This window comes from Corvus cornix, chromosome 6 (assembly GCF_000738735.6).
Source record: "Corvus cornix cornix isolate S_Up_H32 chromosome 6, ASM73873v5, whole genome shotgun sequence".
Lineage (NCBI taxonomy): Eukaryota > Metazoa > Chordata > Aves > Passeriformes > Corvidae > Corvus > Corvus cornix.
The window spans coordinates 7509800-7527604 of record NC_046336.1 but is presented as its reverse complement, the minus strand read 5'-3'; the positions used below and the strand labels follow the sequence as shown (position 1 = coordinate 7527604).

Genomic DNA, 17805 nt, shown 5'->3' with positions numbered 1-17805 from the left:
ACTGTCTCTTAAATTTTCCTTGCCCTTTTTCTGAAGGAAAAAACTGTAACAGAAATCACACTTAAGTGAAGTATGGTTCAATACCATAGAACTGATGTCATTTATTGAAAGGAAAAGTAGTGCTCATCAGGTAATCAGTGCAGCTAATTCCCAATCTGCCAGGCTGTGGGATCTATTCAGTGACATTTTAGGTTCCAGTGTACTGAGGTGTTTTCTCAGTATTGAGAGCTACACTGAATTTGATATTTGGTACCAAATATAACCCTCACTTAGGTATGATGGGAGAAATCTTCTTCTCTTTGCAGCATGCTATAATTCTTTGTTCTTCTACAATCATAAAATAACCATGTAACTACAATTTGCTATGAAAAGGGAAGATTTTGATGATACTGATATGGTTATCATCTTTAACCACTGGCAGGACGAAAAGCCTGCCAGCAACTAGATCATATTAAGTTGGAAAAGTTGTAGAAAACAATAGTCAGGTTTAAAGAAACGTGTATTATTTGCTTGTCTCAGCTTTCCTTTTGCTGGTTGCCAGCTGGCTTAGTATCTGAAGCTGCAGTACTATAGATCACTGTACCTCTTCTGCATTATTCATCGCACTAATATACTCAGTACTTAAGTATTTGTAGGCAACTTATGGATCCTCTATATAAGGATCTTGTATAGGTCGGAAATGAGTTAATGGGTAATGCTACAAATAGGAGTGTGACTGCTTTTAACAAAAATAGCACTAAATTGTAAGTATGTACACAGAGCACTTGACATTAATCAATGAACGGATTTATTTATTAAGGCAAAATTGCTTGCAATTAGTGAATTCAGCAACTGATATTTTTCATTATGATTCATGTGTTTTATGACATCTAAGCCATGTCTGATACTTTGAGAACTGTCACTTTCTATGAATTACATTCAAAATACCTCTTTTTTTTTTTTTTTTTTTTAAGAACTTAGTGGCATTTTTGGTGGGGTTTTTGGTACCAAAAAAGTGCAATACAAGATACCTGCCAGATTTTTGCTGTTGGTAACTCTGTGATTAATTCTGTTTTAAGAGTACATCATACAACAGATATAGAGGTTTTCTATTACTGTCTTTTACCCGAGGCTGTTTTTAGTTTTAAATGAGAAGGGTGAGGACTCAGGTCTAGTCTTTTGGTTCCTGTGTCAGCAGCTACTGCATCGTAAATGTTACCAAAAAGAAATATCCATCTTACCAGTTATTGCTGCCTGTCTTGAAATGAATGTTCTTGTTTTCTACAGGCCAGTATTTCATGCTCTGTTCTCAATATCTAACTGCAAAAATGAGCACAGTCTTCCAAAGCTCTTCATTCTTCTTTCCAAACATTTGGGATATGCCACTCCATAATACATACTGCATAGGGAGCTTCCCGCAATTTTTTGTTACTCTAAACTTCCATGGAGAAGTAAATTGGAAAAGTAATCAATAAAGGAACCACTGATAGAGTCTTTAGTAGAGAAAGAATAAGTTTTGTTTTTTTTAATAATACTATGTGAGTTTTTAATTGTATAATTAATCAATTGTAATTAATGATAAGAAATCAACAAAACGTGTCTACAATAACAGTTAAATTTCCTTGCTTTTTCCTAATAGGTCCATGTATATATTTGGGGGTTTTTCGAGTGTTCTATTGAATGACATCCTCGTGTACAAGCCTCCCAACTGTGAAGCATTCAGAGATGAGGAGCTGTGCAAAAATGCCCGTCCAGGAATAAGGTGTCTGTGGAACAAGAAACATTGTGAATCTTGGGAATCTGGACATGCTAATAACATCCTTAGAGCAAAATGTCCCAAGAAAACAGGTAAGTGAATTCTAGTCTGTTCATGTCATGTTTGCAGTGCAATGTAGGAGATGAGGGCAGGCAAGCCCCCAAATGATCCCCAAGGAAGTAACCAGGACATAGTGACTGTAATGTTAAGACTGTTCCTCTCTGAGTATACCCAGTGCCAGAGATTTATAGACTATTTTTTATAAAATCGTTCACTTGTGGAATCCTTTTGTATTTTACATGCAGGGAAGTAGATGCAAAAGAGCGCAAGTTTAGGTGCTAAGGGAAGAGCAGAACAGCAGTCAGAGCACAAATGGGCACTGCAAGTGATACCCTGGTGTTATGGGCATATGGCACTCTCATACCTGTATGTACCAATAAGAGAGGAAAGCATCACTGCTTCAAGTAGATTACCTATGAAACAGGAACATTTGTACAGAAGAATATAGTACAGACACAGCTGGGAAAAAACCTCAGGCAAACAAGCCCTTTGCAGTGTGTCAGATGGATTCAAGTTTGTCATATGAATTTCTCTGTGGCATTGTGATGGCTGTATTGTTTGAAACAGCAATTTACTGTTATGAATAACTGTTCCAACCTATTCCTAAACATTTTGGCTTGTCACAAATAAATTGCTTGTGAAAGTGTTGTTCTTATATGTCACATGAACAGAATATTTATCCCTGCTGCACGCACCTACTGTTTTTTTCTGTGCATCTTTCCTTTCAGCACAGTGTAAAATTACTTTCCAAATTTTAGCTGTGTGCTGTGTGTACAAACTGCCATACAATTAAACTGCCAGTCTATGTTTAATGTTCATTGAAAAGTTACTAGCACTGCTATTAATCAACACTTCAAGATACTTTCTTTTCCTGATAGCTTTTACTTGTTTTTGGACTGGCTATAAAGTTGCAAACTCAGAAAAAAAAGGTACATGATATAACAAAAACACTATCCAGGTACAGTTTTCTGGAAAATGGCTTTTGTACAGTTTCAGAACTTTTAGAGATACACAGTCTAGAAAGTTTTATCTATATATAAAAAGAAAAAATCCTGTGGCATTAAATTCAAAAGTAATACAGATGAAAGTGGATCTTATAAAAAGCTGATCATAGCAATAGGTGTTTATAAAAGCCAAACAAAACAAAGTACAGATAGGCTGAAGGAAAATAAAAAAGTTAGAGTAGTTTCTAAAGTACGGGTGCTGCAGTGGAAATAAGGTACAACTCAACTTGCAAGAGATGAGGTCTGTAGAATTCCAGTTCTGAAGAAGTTGTGTGAACAGCACTGTTTCACTGCTGTAAAATTCTTCCAGTTTCAGGTGGTAATTTTTTGCCAAAAGCCAATTTTTCATATATTCTTTCACATTACTTGGCTCAATTGTTACCTGGTTGAGAGTATCATCTGAGAAACTTCTGATGGTCAATATTAAAGGATAAGCAGAAATTTTAGTGGTTTTCAAAAGATCGATTCTTGGATGACAAGACTTCCCTGGCAAGAGAGTCTTTTAAGCTTGCATGAACCTGAAACTAAAGAAGCTAAATCAAACAGGAATTAAACACAGTAATCAGTGTAGGAGATGGTACAAATTCTCCTATTTTGCATCATGGCAATTTTTAGAACTTTTGCCTACTTTAAATAGAAGTAATAATTTGTGTCCTAAATGATTTTACATAACCTAAATTTTAGTCCAAGTCCCATTGTTAAGAATATAACATTAACTCTTTCTCAAATACATTTGTAGATAAAGGACAGAACTGTAGCTTACCAATCACTAATAGGTTTATAAATTCATTTAGAAAGATTTAAAATGTCCATGTGTTGCTCATATCTTAGATTTTTTTTATTTGCAACTTTTATCTTGTCTTCTTGCGTAGCCATCTAATATTTTTATCAGAATCCTACATCTGAAGAGAATCTTTCTTCTGTGTTAAAGGAGTGAAGAAAAAATAGTTGACAAAACCTTTTCATACTCTTACTTTCTGCATTGTGCTAAGACAGCTTGTGTGTTGTAAATCTGTGAATATTCCCTCAGTTGATACGAGACTTATGAACCTTCAAATATAGTTGTTACTAAAGGAATTTTTAAAGGAGTAAATCCTATTAACTGAATAGAATTAATTTCCTACAGTAACTTAAACCCTTATGAATGTCTAGAGTTCAAATGAAGGATGTAACAGAAAAAGCTCTAAGGAAGTGTTTAAAATGTGGTGTTATTCTCTTTCTGTGGGATGTTTCTGTTTGATTTGTGTGGCAGCTGCTGCAGACGACAGATGTTACCGGTACGCGGACTGCGCGAGCTGCACTGCCAACACCAACGGCTGCCAGTGGTGCGACGACAAGAAGTGCATTTCAGCAAACAGTAACTGTAGCATGGTGAGTCCCGCAAATCTGAGCACGTTATCAGTACTGGGTCCTTCTTCTGGGTTTAGTAGACCAGTAGTTGCTTGTTTCAACACAAACTAACTTGTTTGCCAGGCTTTTGAAGTAAAAATGTTGCAGAAGGCAGAGTTGGAGTGCAGCAAAAAAATCTATCTCAGGGTAGAAAAGGTATTCTTTAGAGTTATGTTGCCTACTGTATATTTCTTAAGACAAATGCTATTATCCCCTAATTAATGACATTTGGAAAGTCACAGAGTCATTATTAACTTGGATTTTGTGCATATATGGTGTATAGTAAACAGACAGAAACCATGAATTCCATCAAGGGTGCTTTTCAGTTTTTTCCCTTTTAATCAGGACCAGACCAGTCTTATTAGTCATGGTCTTCTGATCATTGGTCATCATAGAAATGGTTTTCTTTTTACTGGAGTCACTTGTCATCTTATTAAAGGAACATGAGCTTCTGTAACCATGAGGTCCATTGTCTTGTGATGATTTGGTTCTGATCTTTTTAAGTACAAACAATCAGATCACATAGATTCATGCCAGTTTATGGTTTTCTCTTTTTAGTATTGCTTCGTGCCATACTATGTTTTTGTCCACCAGCATCTCTTGCTTGTTCATTTGATTTTTGCCAAGCTTATAATAGTGTTTTAGCTTTATAAATTTTGCCTCCTTATACTTTTCAGCTATCCACAGACACCTGGCTGTACTTGAGTTCAAAATCCTTACTTTACACATTTCCATTAGTAAAAGTATCTTGCTCTCTGGCTTGAACCTGATGCAAATCAATCTTTTTCTCCAGACAGACAAATTAAAGTGTGAGTTGGATTGACTGTGACTCAAATCTTGCCCGTTCAGAGTGAGCACAGCCAGGTCTAATCACTAGCATTTGTAGCTAGTCACTACTAATAAAAGCAGTGCAGACACAAATTCATCAGTAGCCACGTTATAAGTCTGTCAGAGGGATTTTGCATTCCAGGCACTAATGGTTTGTGATCTTCAAGGGCCCTTCTTTTCCTGACACATTGTTCTTTATTAGGTGCTAATTTTCTAACTGTGGTTTTCAACTCCTGAACAAGGAATAGTTGCTAAGAAGCAGACCATCTTCATTCCTAATAAATGATCCCTAATAAATGTGGAGCACTGGGTATTTTAGCACAGGCTTCTCGGTTCAGTGTCCTTCTTTGACAACCTTTCATGACTGTCCGCTTAATTAGCAAACGATGCACCAGTCTTCTCTGTATCATTTCCTGTCTTTTATTCAGGGTTTGAAGTGGACTGAAAAGGCTGTTAGTGTAGTTACTGAAGAATGGGATAGCAAAAATTCATCAAAATGATTTCTGGAAAGAGGTGCTATCATAAATGGAAGGTGGCTGTTGCAAAATTAGTCTATTGGCCGTGAGATGATAGAGGCAGAATTTTGCAGCTTTGATATAAACCCACCAAAACAGCATCAACAGAATGGCACCATGTGGAAAAACAGAATGGATCAGGCTGATTATCCATTTTCATAGACTGCTACTTCTGGACTAGGTCCACAAATGATAATGTTGTGACAGCACTGTGATGGTAATATGGGATAACAAGCTGTAGACTTAGGAGCATCACAAGGAGCCTTTGCAGCTGTACAAAGGCCTTGATTTATGACTTAGATCATAGAACACCGGATGAGACAGACAGTAATGTTTTAGAATCTGCTGTTGTTGCCTCATGGAAGCTTGCCAGTTTACTAAAGATATGCTCTCAACCAGTTTGGCATTGGCCTCATGGTCACAGATATCTGCAAAGCAGTGATTACTCTGCTGATTGGAAGGCCTGTAAAATACGAACATTTCCCTGAAATAACTCTAGTTGGACAGATGGATTTCATGAGCAGTGCTAATGCACTGATGATGCACATACCCCTGCCTATGCTCACCCTCTGATGTGAGCCAGCACATTAACAGAACACTACATTCCAATACTGTGCAGACTCGTGCATCATCAAGGTATAGATCATATAGATCGTACTCATATGTGATGTCATTGGAAGCAGAGGCTTGCAATGCCTGGTTGGTCTGGATCTGTGTAATATGTTTATGAAACTGTAATCACTCTGTATGTCTGCACACAAAATGCCTTATCTTGCATCCTGTGAAAATAATATTCCATTGCTTCTGATCATATTGGCAGAAAAGTAACTATATTTATAGTTTGTAATGGAAACAAGTCTTTACCAAAAAAAGAAAAAAAGAAAAGGCTTTGTTGGAGAGATTAATTTCATTTTAGATTGCTGCAACTTTACGAGATGTCATTTTTCATAAAGTAATACCATGGAAGAGTAAGCTCCTCCATGAAAGTAAAATCTTTTTATACTTTACCAAATAAAGTGGTAAATTGCTGGAGAGGGCTGACTGCAACAAAATGCAGTTTTCTTCACCGAGGAAGACCAGAGACAGATTGAATTTTAGAGTAAAAAAATTTGCTTTGTCAATTTTGTTCCACTGCTGAAGAGAAAAAAAGAATTGATAAAGTGGCCTTAAAGAGAGCCTTAGTATGTTGAGGCATGGCTGAATTGTTATATTTCTGCCTCCACCCAGTATTGCATTTTTGAAAATGTCATTGCTTTCAGAAGCTCCAAGGGGAGCATGTTCCTACAACAGGGACATGTTTTCTCTCTGACTGAGACCAGCCATGCTCTTACTGCCAGGAGCAGTCTCTGAATTTTGTGTGTTGGTCTCCACACGTGCAGTACGATAAAGCCTCAGTTGATGACAGGTACCTAAATACAGCCCAGATTGGTGTGTGATTTAAAAGTGTTCTTTACCTGAGTGTGGCAACATAAAGCAAATATTGTCAAACCTGTGAAGGGGATGGTAAAGAGCGTTTTGCTAAGGATATGGGATACTAGGGGATGCTTCAAAGAGACCTGTACTCCTACATTGTTAAATATTTTTACACAGTGCCTTAAAGACGGGAATCCTTGTCTTTTTGTAATGTTTGCATCACTTACATAAAGCTCCATCTTTAATGATGGGAGTCCTTGGATGATACACTAATACCAACAACAGTAATCATGGCCATCTGCCTACATTTGAGGGATTCAAAGAATAGTCAAGAGGAAATGTGTAAAGTAGTAGAAGGAAATATGAATAGAATCAAATTTATCTTGGAGGAAAAAAAGAAAAGTTATGACTAAGAAGTACTTAGAATTTAGGACTAAGTAGCAAGTTTCGGGAGTAGCTTCAGGGAAATAGTAGCAAATCCGTAAATTAATAATTTACATTTAGTCTAGGCAAACTAGACAAGGTTATACTGTTAACCTGAAAAATCCAGGAGGGGGAGAGACGTACCTAATTTAATAGCAATTTCTGAAATTCTAAGATAAACTACTGTAGGATTTTAATTCTCCAGTAAATACTCAGAAAATCACTGCAGTTCATAAGTCTGTCTATATACCACCACATCAGGATCAGTACTTAAAAAAATCTAAGTAAATCAGACATGAGGGAAGCTTTATACATAATATGATTTACTCATGCTTTGGTGTGTAAACATTATAAATATCCTACAGCAATACAGAACTTCTGTAACAGATGGACTGTCATCTTTCTGAGTTTCATTGGGTTTGGTAGTTTAAGTTATAACCTTAATATTGTGTTAATATGAATTACCTATTGGATTCACATCTACATTGAACTAATGAGATTTTCTTGCAAGCAGTGTTTAAATTGGATTTAAGGGAAATAAATGCTGGGAATAAGGGAATACAACAAAGAACATTATTATAGAACAGCCACTAGTACTTTGAATTTTATTTTAAACATTAAATAACCAGCACACAACAAGCTTCATGATTAGAAAGTAATAGAATAAATATCTTGGCTTAGGTGGAAAATTGTAATCTGTATGTAATACTACTGAAGAGTATATAATTTAAAAAAGAAATCTGAATGCTTAAGGGTATGTCAAAATGAAGTGTTAAAAGTGAGTATTAGTTGAGCTATTGTAAATGAGCAGATGGTGGTTACTTGTGCTCTAAAATTCACCTTAAAGCATCTCTCAGGCAGTTTTGGGAATATGCTTCATGACTGAGTGAAGCTAAATGTGGGTTTGTAGCAAAGATTTTTTTTTGCTTTACTGTTTGTATGCATTTTTTACCTAGATAGACAGTCTGTTACTTGCTGGCATTGCCTTTGGCTCTGTTCCATACTGTGGTGTAGATGCCTTCATCCAGACCTGCTTTTCTGGTCTTTTTTGCTTCACAGTAGCCTTTCCTCTAGAACAGAAAAAAGTCAGGACCTGTTATAATAAACTTACTGGTAAGCATCTGATCCAATAAAGGCAAAAAATGAAAATAAAATAAAGTCCCTCAACACCAGTGTTCTTCAGCAGGAATGAAGCTGGTTCTATGTGAGATTGACAATTCTCTTTAACAAATGCATTATTTCAGGACTTTAAAAAAAATGGAAATAAAGGAAGGCACCTTTCCTCCCCCCTGCCCTATCAATGTCCATATTCCAGTACTTAGCCCTGTGTAACTTACTGTCATGCAGTCCCTTTATAAGTTGTTTAATCATACTGCAGGAGACTATTGGAAAGGAAGGCAACCAAAATTGTCGATAAATCATGCATTTGCTATCCAAGTGCAATCCATTTTTGCTGCCATGTATTAATTTAATCTTTTGTTGTTCAAGAGAGACAAGACTTGTTAGGGTTTGACAAGAGGGACTCCCAGAGGTCCCTTCCAATCTCAACTGTTCTGTGAGTATGAGGCTGTCTTGCATTAGGACTTACTTTTAATTATTACCTTGAAATTAATTTGGTAGAGAGAGCCTTATAGTTGAGCTGAATTGGCTGAGGATTTAGGGCAGTTCATTAAATAAGGTATCAATACAATGTCTTAATTAAAAGTACTATGCAGAGGGAAGAAAAATTTGTATTCAATATGTCTAACTTGGAAGACCTCAGTTTTTAGGAAAAAAACAAACACTGACAAAACCCAATAAAAGCCTCCAGGTAATTCTTTCAGTGTTTACTGCTTTTCTTGTATACTAAGGTACAAAGGAATGAAGTTATCCCTGGTTTTATGTCACGTGTAGAGCATATTCTTGCACCTTCAGTCAGATGTAATTATTTTGCGCCTTGTGCCATTTTTTAGGTTCTGTTTGACTATTTTGCTTGCTTTAACCTGCATAGGATGAAATAATTTAGTGAGAGTATAACCCTTAACTATCTAAGAAATAGATATTTTATTTAGTTGTTTAAGCTCTTCCTGCTCACTGTACAGGGAATTGGCCTCTTCAGTTTGACACTCATAGTTGTGTAGAGCAAGTGGAGTGATTTGTGCTCTGGAGATGTGTTCTGCATCTGGTAAAGGATTCTAGACAAGGAACTTAAATTCAGCCTAGTTTCTAAGTGGCCACGACTTTCTGGCAGGGATCCACCTGCTCAGTATTTCAGTTTTGATTTCTGGTTTTTTTTAACATTAGATGTATGCTTGAGATGCTGCTTTGTCTGTTCAATTTTTGCAGTCGGTTAAAAACTACACGAAGTGTCACGTGAGGAACGAGCAGATCTGCAATAAACTGACGAGCTGCAAGAGCTGCTCCCTGCACCTGAACTGCCAGTGGGACCAGCGGCAGCAGGAGTGCCAGGCCCTACCTGGTAAGGGGACACTGCTGCTCACAGCTGCTTTTGAAACGGGGTAAATCTCCTCCGTGTTTCCAGAGAGTGTTTGTTCAGCGAGCAGACATGGATTTGTTTTATTTGTGCACCCTCATCTTGCCTGTCTGTGCCTGTCCAGGTGAACCCAGATGTGATTACACCACTGATTGGGGTAGCAGTGCTACCTTTAATCGTGGTAGGGGAGATGGTAAGGTTAGTGAAGGCATAATGATGTGTACCTCTGCACAAGCCAGCGACGAGCTCTGGCCTGTGGGGACCACTGAGCACAGAGCTGAATGGCCATACTGGGGGTTTTACTGTTGCCTATGCACTGACACTGTTACTTTTGCTAGCTGCAGTTTTACCTTATAAGTTATCATTCAATTATACTTCAATTTTCTTGTGCAGATAGGGCCCAAGATCTAGTTTCTTGATTGTCTAATGTTGGTACTGCTATGAAAGCAGTGAATATTAAAATGCTAATATGAAAGATTCTCAGAAGGTGAGTGTTAACATTCTGAAATAGTATTTATTCTGTAATTTATATTCATAGCTACATATATGCAGTTAGATGTCAGAACCTTTTCTACTTGATCTTTATGTCCAGATGAAGTTAATGAACACATTTTTTTTCACAGAGATGATTCATTAAATAACTTGAATCAATTTATTCTGTGCAGTTCAAAACTGTGTTTGTGTAATCTTTGTGAAGATTGACTAGAACAGTTGCTCTTACTTATCTTTTAATAGTTACCTGAGTCTGAGTAATGCTGTAAAATGTTGAGGAGGAAATATTTTCTGTGATGTTATCTGAATTTTCTATCATTTGAGTTGCATTAGTATTTAGGCAAATATAAATGCAAAGGTATGGTAAAACAAGTATAGTGTAAAGTTGTGACTTCTTAATTCTAGGACAGTTGTTTTCAGATTTTGGAATTTACATAACATTTAAGTAAAAGTAGTTGTTAAAACTATTATTTATGTACCTAATCCAATCTTAATATTTAGTTGTGCTCAATTTTGAATGCAGGGAAGAAATAGCAACGTAAAATATTGTGCTGAAACTTAGCATGTATCTTATAATTATTTTTAAAGTTCTTAGAAGTTTCTTTTCATAAAAATACACTATTCTGTGTGATGATACTTGGTATTTCAGAACTTATGTGATGTGAAAAGGGAAATTGAGTGTGGGATGTATTTTGATTTACGATCTCAGGAAGTTAAAATTCAGACTCCCTTGGGCTTTTTAAAAGTTTTTTTCAAATCAGCTTTAATCATATGCTTTTTGCACCAGCTCATCTGTGTGGAGAAAGATGGAATCACATTGGAGATGCCTGCCTCCACATAAATTCCAGTCGGGAAAGCTATGACAATGCCAAACTATATTGCTACAATTTGAGTGGAAATCTTGCCTCATTAACAACCTCAAAAGAAGTGGAATTTGTTCTGGATGAAATTCAGAAGTATACACTTCAGGTAACTTGAGTAACTGTAATTTATGCTTATGGGAAATAAACTTGCTTTGAGAAATCTGGTTTAGGGTTTTGTCCAAAGAGAGGAAAGTTTATGCCTTTAAAGAAATGTAATGTGGTGCTGAAGACTGGTGTAAGTCATGTGCGGGATATTAAGGAAATCTCATATTTAAAAAAAATCACACAGCAGTTCCCAAGGTTTCCCCTCCAGAGTTAAACGTTACTATTGGAAGAGAGTATTTGCTCAAGAGAATGTCTGGAAAAATTATTTTGTGTCCTGGGTTCTGCTGTGAGAGAGTTAATCCTGAAATTCAACACAGGCATGGTCCAGCAATGGGGATGGTAACCCCGTGCAGTACAGGTGTAACTTCTCCAGAAACACCAGTTTCCTCTGTAACTGGTTTGTGGGATCAAAGGGTCACAGAGAAGCTGCACTAGTATGTAAAACATGTAGCAATTCCCTGCACAGCAGCACTGGAATTAGCTGGAGCTAATTAGCTTTCTCTAATAATGGTGGGGGAGAGAGAGAGCTGAAAACTCTTCCATGCCTCTGGCAAATGCAGCAAGCTACCACGAGAATATTCCTTAGAAAAGCAATCCATATTACTTTTGTTAGCTGTGGGACAAGAGAAGGGAAGATAAATTACCTGTCCCTGGGTGGTCAGGTTCAATTTTTTAGCAGTTAAATATTCAAATGCTTATTGCTGTGTTTAAACATCACTGTTTAAAGTATATGAAATATAAGAATGCTCAAAAATGTGAAACCCCACAGTGTACACTCAGATGGGATATCTTAGCAGAATATGATTCCATTACAAACAAATCAGTTCTTCTTAGCAAGGGACATTTTTGGAAGTGTATATTTAGTTTTGTAGAACATGTCTGTTCAAAATCCTCAAATTTTTAAGTAGTTCAGGATTTTACAGTTAAAGGAAAATGAAAGATAATTGTGGATAATAATTAAAGCTTATATCAAACTAGCATGTGATTTAAGAAGTTGTTCTGCTGCAGATAAATTGAGATCATTCAAAGAAAATAGCAGTTAAGGATTGCCTTTATGTTATAATGGATCTGAGAGCAAGAGTTTAGCAACATATATTGTGGACAAAAATATTGTATTATCCTTTTTAGCATTCCATTTCAAAATGCAGATGCAAGCATAGGTTATGTACTTAAAGTTTTTGTGTATTTCCCAAATAAATATAAGATCTGGACAGAGAAAATATTTTTTACTAGAAAAACACTTTTTTCTCTATTTTGGTAATAAAGGAGAGAGAGAAATCATTCTGTGTCAGAAGTTCTTCCCTGATGTTGTAATTACTGCAGCCTTGAAGCTCATTCTGTCTGCCCACTCTGATATTGTGTTAATGTTGAAAATGTAATTGAAACAAAAGCAACAACAAAATCATGTTGTCAGCATGATTGCTATGGTTATTTATTTTGCCACCTTTTTTCCTCTTTGCTTTCCTTTCCCCTGATTCCTGTTAAAACACTGTGCAGGATGCCTTCAAATCTAATAATGTGTGATAGACTATTGATATGACTGATTTTGCCTGATTGGCTTGAGGTGTACCTGAGAAATAGCTTTTTTTAGTGTTTGGAAGCAACATTTTTCTTGCATTTCAGAGCTTAGAACTTCTGCAAGGTGACATCCTGCTGAGCATATCTTTATTTAAATGAAGTACATCCTGAGCCAATGTGGTGATGTAAATTTGAGATACCTCAAATACAGTTAAAGCAATTGCAGACAAATGTATACACTTTAAAAAAATTTTGTCTTGGCTTAAACAATCATTTAGCTATCAGAACTTCTACAGAAATTCTGCCATGAATTATCCTTGTGTTTTCAGTGGCATTTAGAAAAAAAAAAGAAGACTTTTTTCATTCATATCTCTCTGTCCAGCTACATTTATTCAGTGTGAGATATCCTAAATGTGTTATCAGGTGTGACAGAGGCTCTCTGAAACTTCTTGATCTTCTTTTGCCTGCCTTTCCCTCTCAAACTGCAATCATAATGATTTAAAGAACGAGATTTCATTTTAGATGGCTTGTATCTGTAGCAGGTGATGGTGGGGAGCTCACAAATGGAGTCAGAGCAGCTGTAAGGTGAACACCGTAGCTTTAATCTCTATTATCGGCAGTAGAGTTTGGCTTGTGTGGTTAGTGTTGAAGGCTTCAAAATCTTTAGCCTGGAAAAAAAAAAAGATTTCCGTTTCACCTGAAAACAAAAACTTTTCAGGATTAATGAATGTGTCAGAGCAACATTTGGAAATAAGAACATGATTCTGACTTTATCTCCTTGTTATTTGGTATTCTTATGCTGAGAAAAGAAAAGCAGCTTTGGTAGCTGTTGTGTATTTTACAAACTGTTAAAATAGTGTCAATAAATATTATAGCCTGGAAGAGCATTCTTTATTGTTCAAAGAAACATCATATGACTTTGTAGATTGTTTTCTAATACACAAAGGCCTTTTTCTGGGACAAATTTAGGACAATTTCTTTATCATATTTAGAATAACACATTGATGATTTGGAAAGATTCAGAGGGAGGGGGCTGCCATTGTCTCCATATTCTATCCAGACCTCATAGTGTATAAATAATTTCTCCTAATCCCAGTACTACACTGGAAATCAATAGGTTACCTCCTTTTAAAGGATAATGAGAAGATTCATTTGGTACTAAAGAAAGGGACAAAACAAAGATCTGTGTGGTATGAACTCAAAACACTGTTGAATTTGCAGACATATTTTAAAATTATCCCCAGTAGTTTAAAGTCTAGTTTGTATTGTTCATTAAAAATAAATTAAATTCTGTCAGAGAATGCCAAAGTAAACACTATGGATAGGCTCCAGATTCCCACACTAAAGAAAAATGACACTTAATATTTTTTCTTACATGCTTTTATTGACCTAGTAAGCAAAATATTATGAAAGGGAAGATGTGAGTTTCTCTGGAAAGTAGATTAAACAGCAATATGAGGTTAATTAACTGTTCCTGATAATATTCAAATGTTGTATATTCATTTAAAAGTGCAGTTGGCTCTCTTGGGAGTTTTTTTGCAACTGTGGGATTTAACTAAAAATAATAATTTTCTTGTTAGCATGCAATAAATTCTGAGAAGATTTAATTTTGGTGTAGTAAGCACAAAGAAAGAAGAGAATAGTTTCACACAATGCCTTTCATTATATAAACTGTTTGCAACTTTTCCTTCGACTCTCTGCTCACAAGGCTAAGCATCTTTTTATAAATTACACTTGAGTGTAGGTTGCAGTTAATTAGTGAGCTTTGCATAGCAATGTTATTCCTTGTTAGCTCAAAGTATTCTCTGAGGGCTCTATGTTTCTGTGGTTTTAAAATGTGTGTTATTGTGGTGAAGTTGACATCTACTCTTTGTTTCTGAATTACTCCCTTTACTAGAGTTTCCACCAGTCCCACTTTCCTATTGTGGTTTTGGAAGTCTAATAAATTATTTTATCACTTTGTCTCCATTTACAGTTGTTGCATTGACTGTCCATTAGCTCACTTCTAGTTTAACTGTCTTCCTGTGTTCGGGATGAGGGGAGCTCAACTTGCTTCGGATGCCTGAGAATGCAAATTTCTCCCCCAAAATTGTCCCCTCTAAAGAAGAAATTCCAAGAAGAAACCAAAGCGCCCCTGGAATACTAGCTATAATCTCTGTAGATGGAAATTGGAGAAGTTCTAGTTTTTTCAGTTTGGCACATTGTACATTTTTATAGACCAATGGGACTACAGCAAAGTTTAAAAAGAGTAGAAGAATTAGGTGTTCTCATGACCTAATGCATGACTCCAGAGACACTTAAAACTCATGGATTTTGCTTCCAGTGCTTAAAATGTGTCATTCACTGGGTAAATATTTACAAAATATGGACTGGTATCTGGCATAGTCAGAATTGATGTATATTTAAGGAATGGAAAACCAAGCAGGGTGTCTGCACAGAATGCATTGTTTCTCTTCACAGAGCTGCTATTTTCAGGAAGCAGGTTTTTTGTTCAAAATGGTGCAGAAAAGAGGCAAAATAAATGCAAGGCTTTCTCCAGACTGTGAATGTTGTGGAAATATGGGCACTGAGAGGCCACAGCATTTTCAAAGTTTAATTGTATGTTTCATCCTACAGCAACAAATCAAGGAGTTGAAACAATTCTTGACAAGTTTGTTGAATTTTGTTTATAAACTGTTGTGATGCACACAATAGAAAATGAGACATTAGTGTATTAGAGACTTTCAGGATGATTTCAGATCCAAAGTAAAAGGAATTTAAATAAAGGAGGAGATAAATTTTTGAAGGAGATATATACTTCCGCATAATTTGCATAAATAAGAAACGGGAGATTTTTGAGCCTCCGTGGTAATTGGCTATTCAGTAAAGGTAGTCTTGCTCAATTCACTCATTTGCAAATTATTTAGCCCTCATTAGTTTAGTGCTGAGGCAGCAATAGTACCTGAAAAAATGTGTCATGAGTAGAAATGATCCCTTTCACTTTAGATCCCAAAGCAACTTAATCTGACTTAAATTCTCTGAGTAAGCAGTGGATTTAACATCAACTATCAGCTTTCCAGTTAAGGTTACACAATTTTCATTTCTAACATAGTTCCATAATTACTATTTTATAACAAATTAAAATTGTGTGATTTAGAATAAGAGAAGAGAATATTTTTGAAGCTATTACTGATCAGTGTTTACTAGATTCCTGTTATGGCTAAAAGTTGGTCTTATGTTCATCTTAATAGGTGTAGATGAGATTACAGAATGATGTTCTATCAGTATGCATTGTATGACTGCAATTTTGTTCTCTGCTGGATGAAAATAAAGCCTTGCCCAGTAATTTTTCTCAGAATTTAATAATTCTGAAATATTTTCTAACTTCAAGATTGATCTCTCATTTAAAAAGGCTTTTTGGCAACTTGTTTTCAATGTTATAAAAGATGGTTCTATGAAAACAGATAAACTGTGACTAGCTGTTTTTCAAGCACAAATATAAAGTTTCTAAGATGGGTGGTGGGTGCTAAAAAATAGCCTAGAAAGATATGGATGGGAGGACAAACATACTCTAGAGATGATTCCAAATTTTAAATAGTGTAGTGGGATAAGGCTATACAATATTTCTCAAGATATATTCGATTATGTTCTCCATTGCAACATTAGTAAGGCACATTACAAATTTTCTCGAGATGGAGTTGATCGCCTTCTGTGTATTGCATTGCTTTGATTTTTTTGTTTTGCTTTTTAAACAGATAATTTGCCAAGAATGCTCTTGTGTGGGCTTGTTGTGGTGTTGTTGATGCTGTTTTAAAATGAATTGTATGTAATGTATCAAGGGAGTTTTTATAGATATGCATAGATGGATAGAAAGAAAGAGCAAGTCTTCAGAACTCTCTGAGGAGTAACGTCCTTCCCACTTACATGCTGAGTAAAGATCACCTGAACTTCCAGTAAAGGAGTTGATTTGCACTGTATTTTTCAGTCATCTGGTTTGATAACAAATATTTTTCAAGAGGCCTAGGAGCTGGAATCTCATCAGCAAGTTCTGGTTCCAGAGCATTGGCAGTCTCGTTTCCTTCCTGTCTGATCCTCTTCAGAAGCATCTTTGGCAAGATATTCAAAGTAAAGGAATCAGTTTTCTACATTCATTTTGCATTATATGAAACAATCATAGAGTTCAAGTGAAGGATGTTCAACTCTCATTATTTCTTAAGCCTGAGGAAGAAACTGGATTGGCATTTTCAGTTGACACATTTGAAGTCCCTCAGTTGCTTCAAGTACTTTGAGATTCCCAGCTATTCTGACTGAACCTTCCATCATTTTGAGAAATAATTTATACTAGATTTATATAGCATGGCCAGAGAGGCCTGAGTGGGCCTGCAAGGTCACAGCTTCAATAGTGTGTATTTGATAATGTGTTCATCAGCATTTGGGTCTGTATTTTGATGTCTTATCCTAGCAAAGAGCCAAAGATGGTACATATGGAATTCAGATGCCTGACATGATGCCTCTAAGCTCTCCAGATAGCACAGCTATTAAGAATGATTCTGACTGTGATATGTGTTGCTTTTGCTGGAAGTCTTTCATTTCAGGGATACTGCTTTTATCTCGTATGGCTGCTTTGGCTTTCATGATTCTCTCTGGGACTTTGTCATCATTAAAGGGTTCCAAGATAGTCTTCACTCAAATGGAAGAATTTATTTCCAAATATCACTGCTGCACTGTCACTTTTCATTATTGGCTAACATACTTTTTCACCATAGCTGGAGTAGGATGCCTTTTTTTTTGTATACTGATGTCAAGGCCAAATTATTTGGCAGTGCAATAGAAACAGTCATATGTTGAAGATTCTCTTGGCTGGAACCCCTCAATCCCAAAGTAGGCATGTAGGGTTGCTTTATGTGTGTGTTTGTCAGCAATTTATCCTGCCTAAGCCCCTGATATTTTTTTTATATGTGCTTGGTGTGCACACTCAGCATCTACAGAGAGCTGTCTAGACATATGT

At 36.2% G+C, this 17805-nt stretch overlaps 1 protein-coding gene across 4 annotated transcripts in view; it reads left to right on the top strand.

Annotated features, from left to right (window-relative positions):
• ATRNL1 (attractin like 1) overlaps positions 1-17805 on the top strand; it is a 440327-nt gene that overhangs the window by 87487 nt on the left and 335035 nt on the right. For all 4 annotated transcript variants that reach the window (XR_005602196.1, XM_039554022.1, XM_010412925.4 and 1 more), the window contains exons 12-15: positions 1619-1827; positions 4052-4170; positions 9693-9825; positions 11120-11301. Coding sequence is in view for 3 of the 4 variants with exons in the window: in XM_039554022.1 (XP_039409956.1) it covers positions 1619-1827; positions 4052-4170; positions 9693-9825; positions 11120-11301 (643 nt within the window). In the remaining variant the exon portion in view is untranslated. The remainder of the gene's footprint in view (positions 1-1618; positions 1828-4051; positions 4171-9692; positions 9826-11119; positions 11302-17805) is intronic.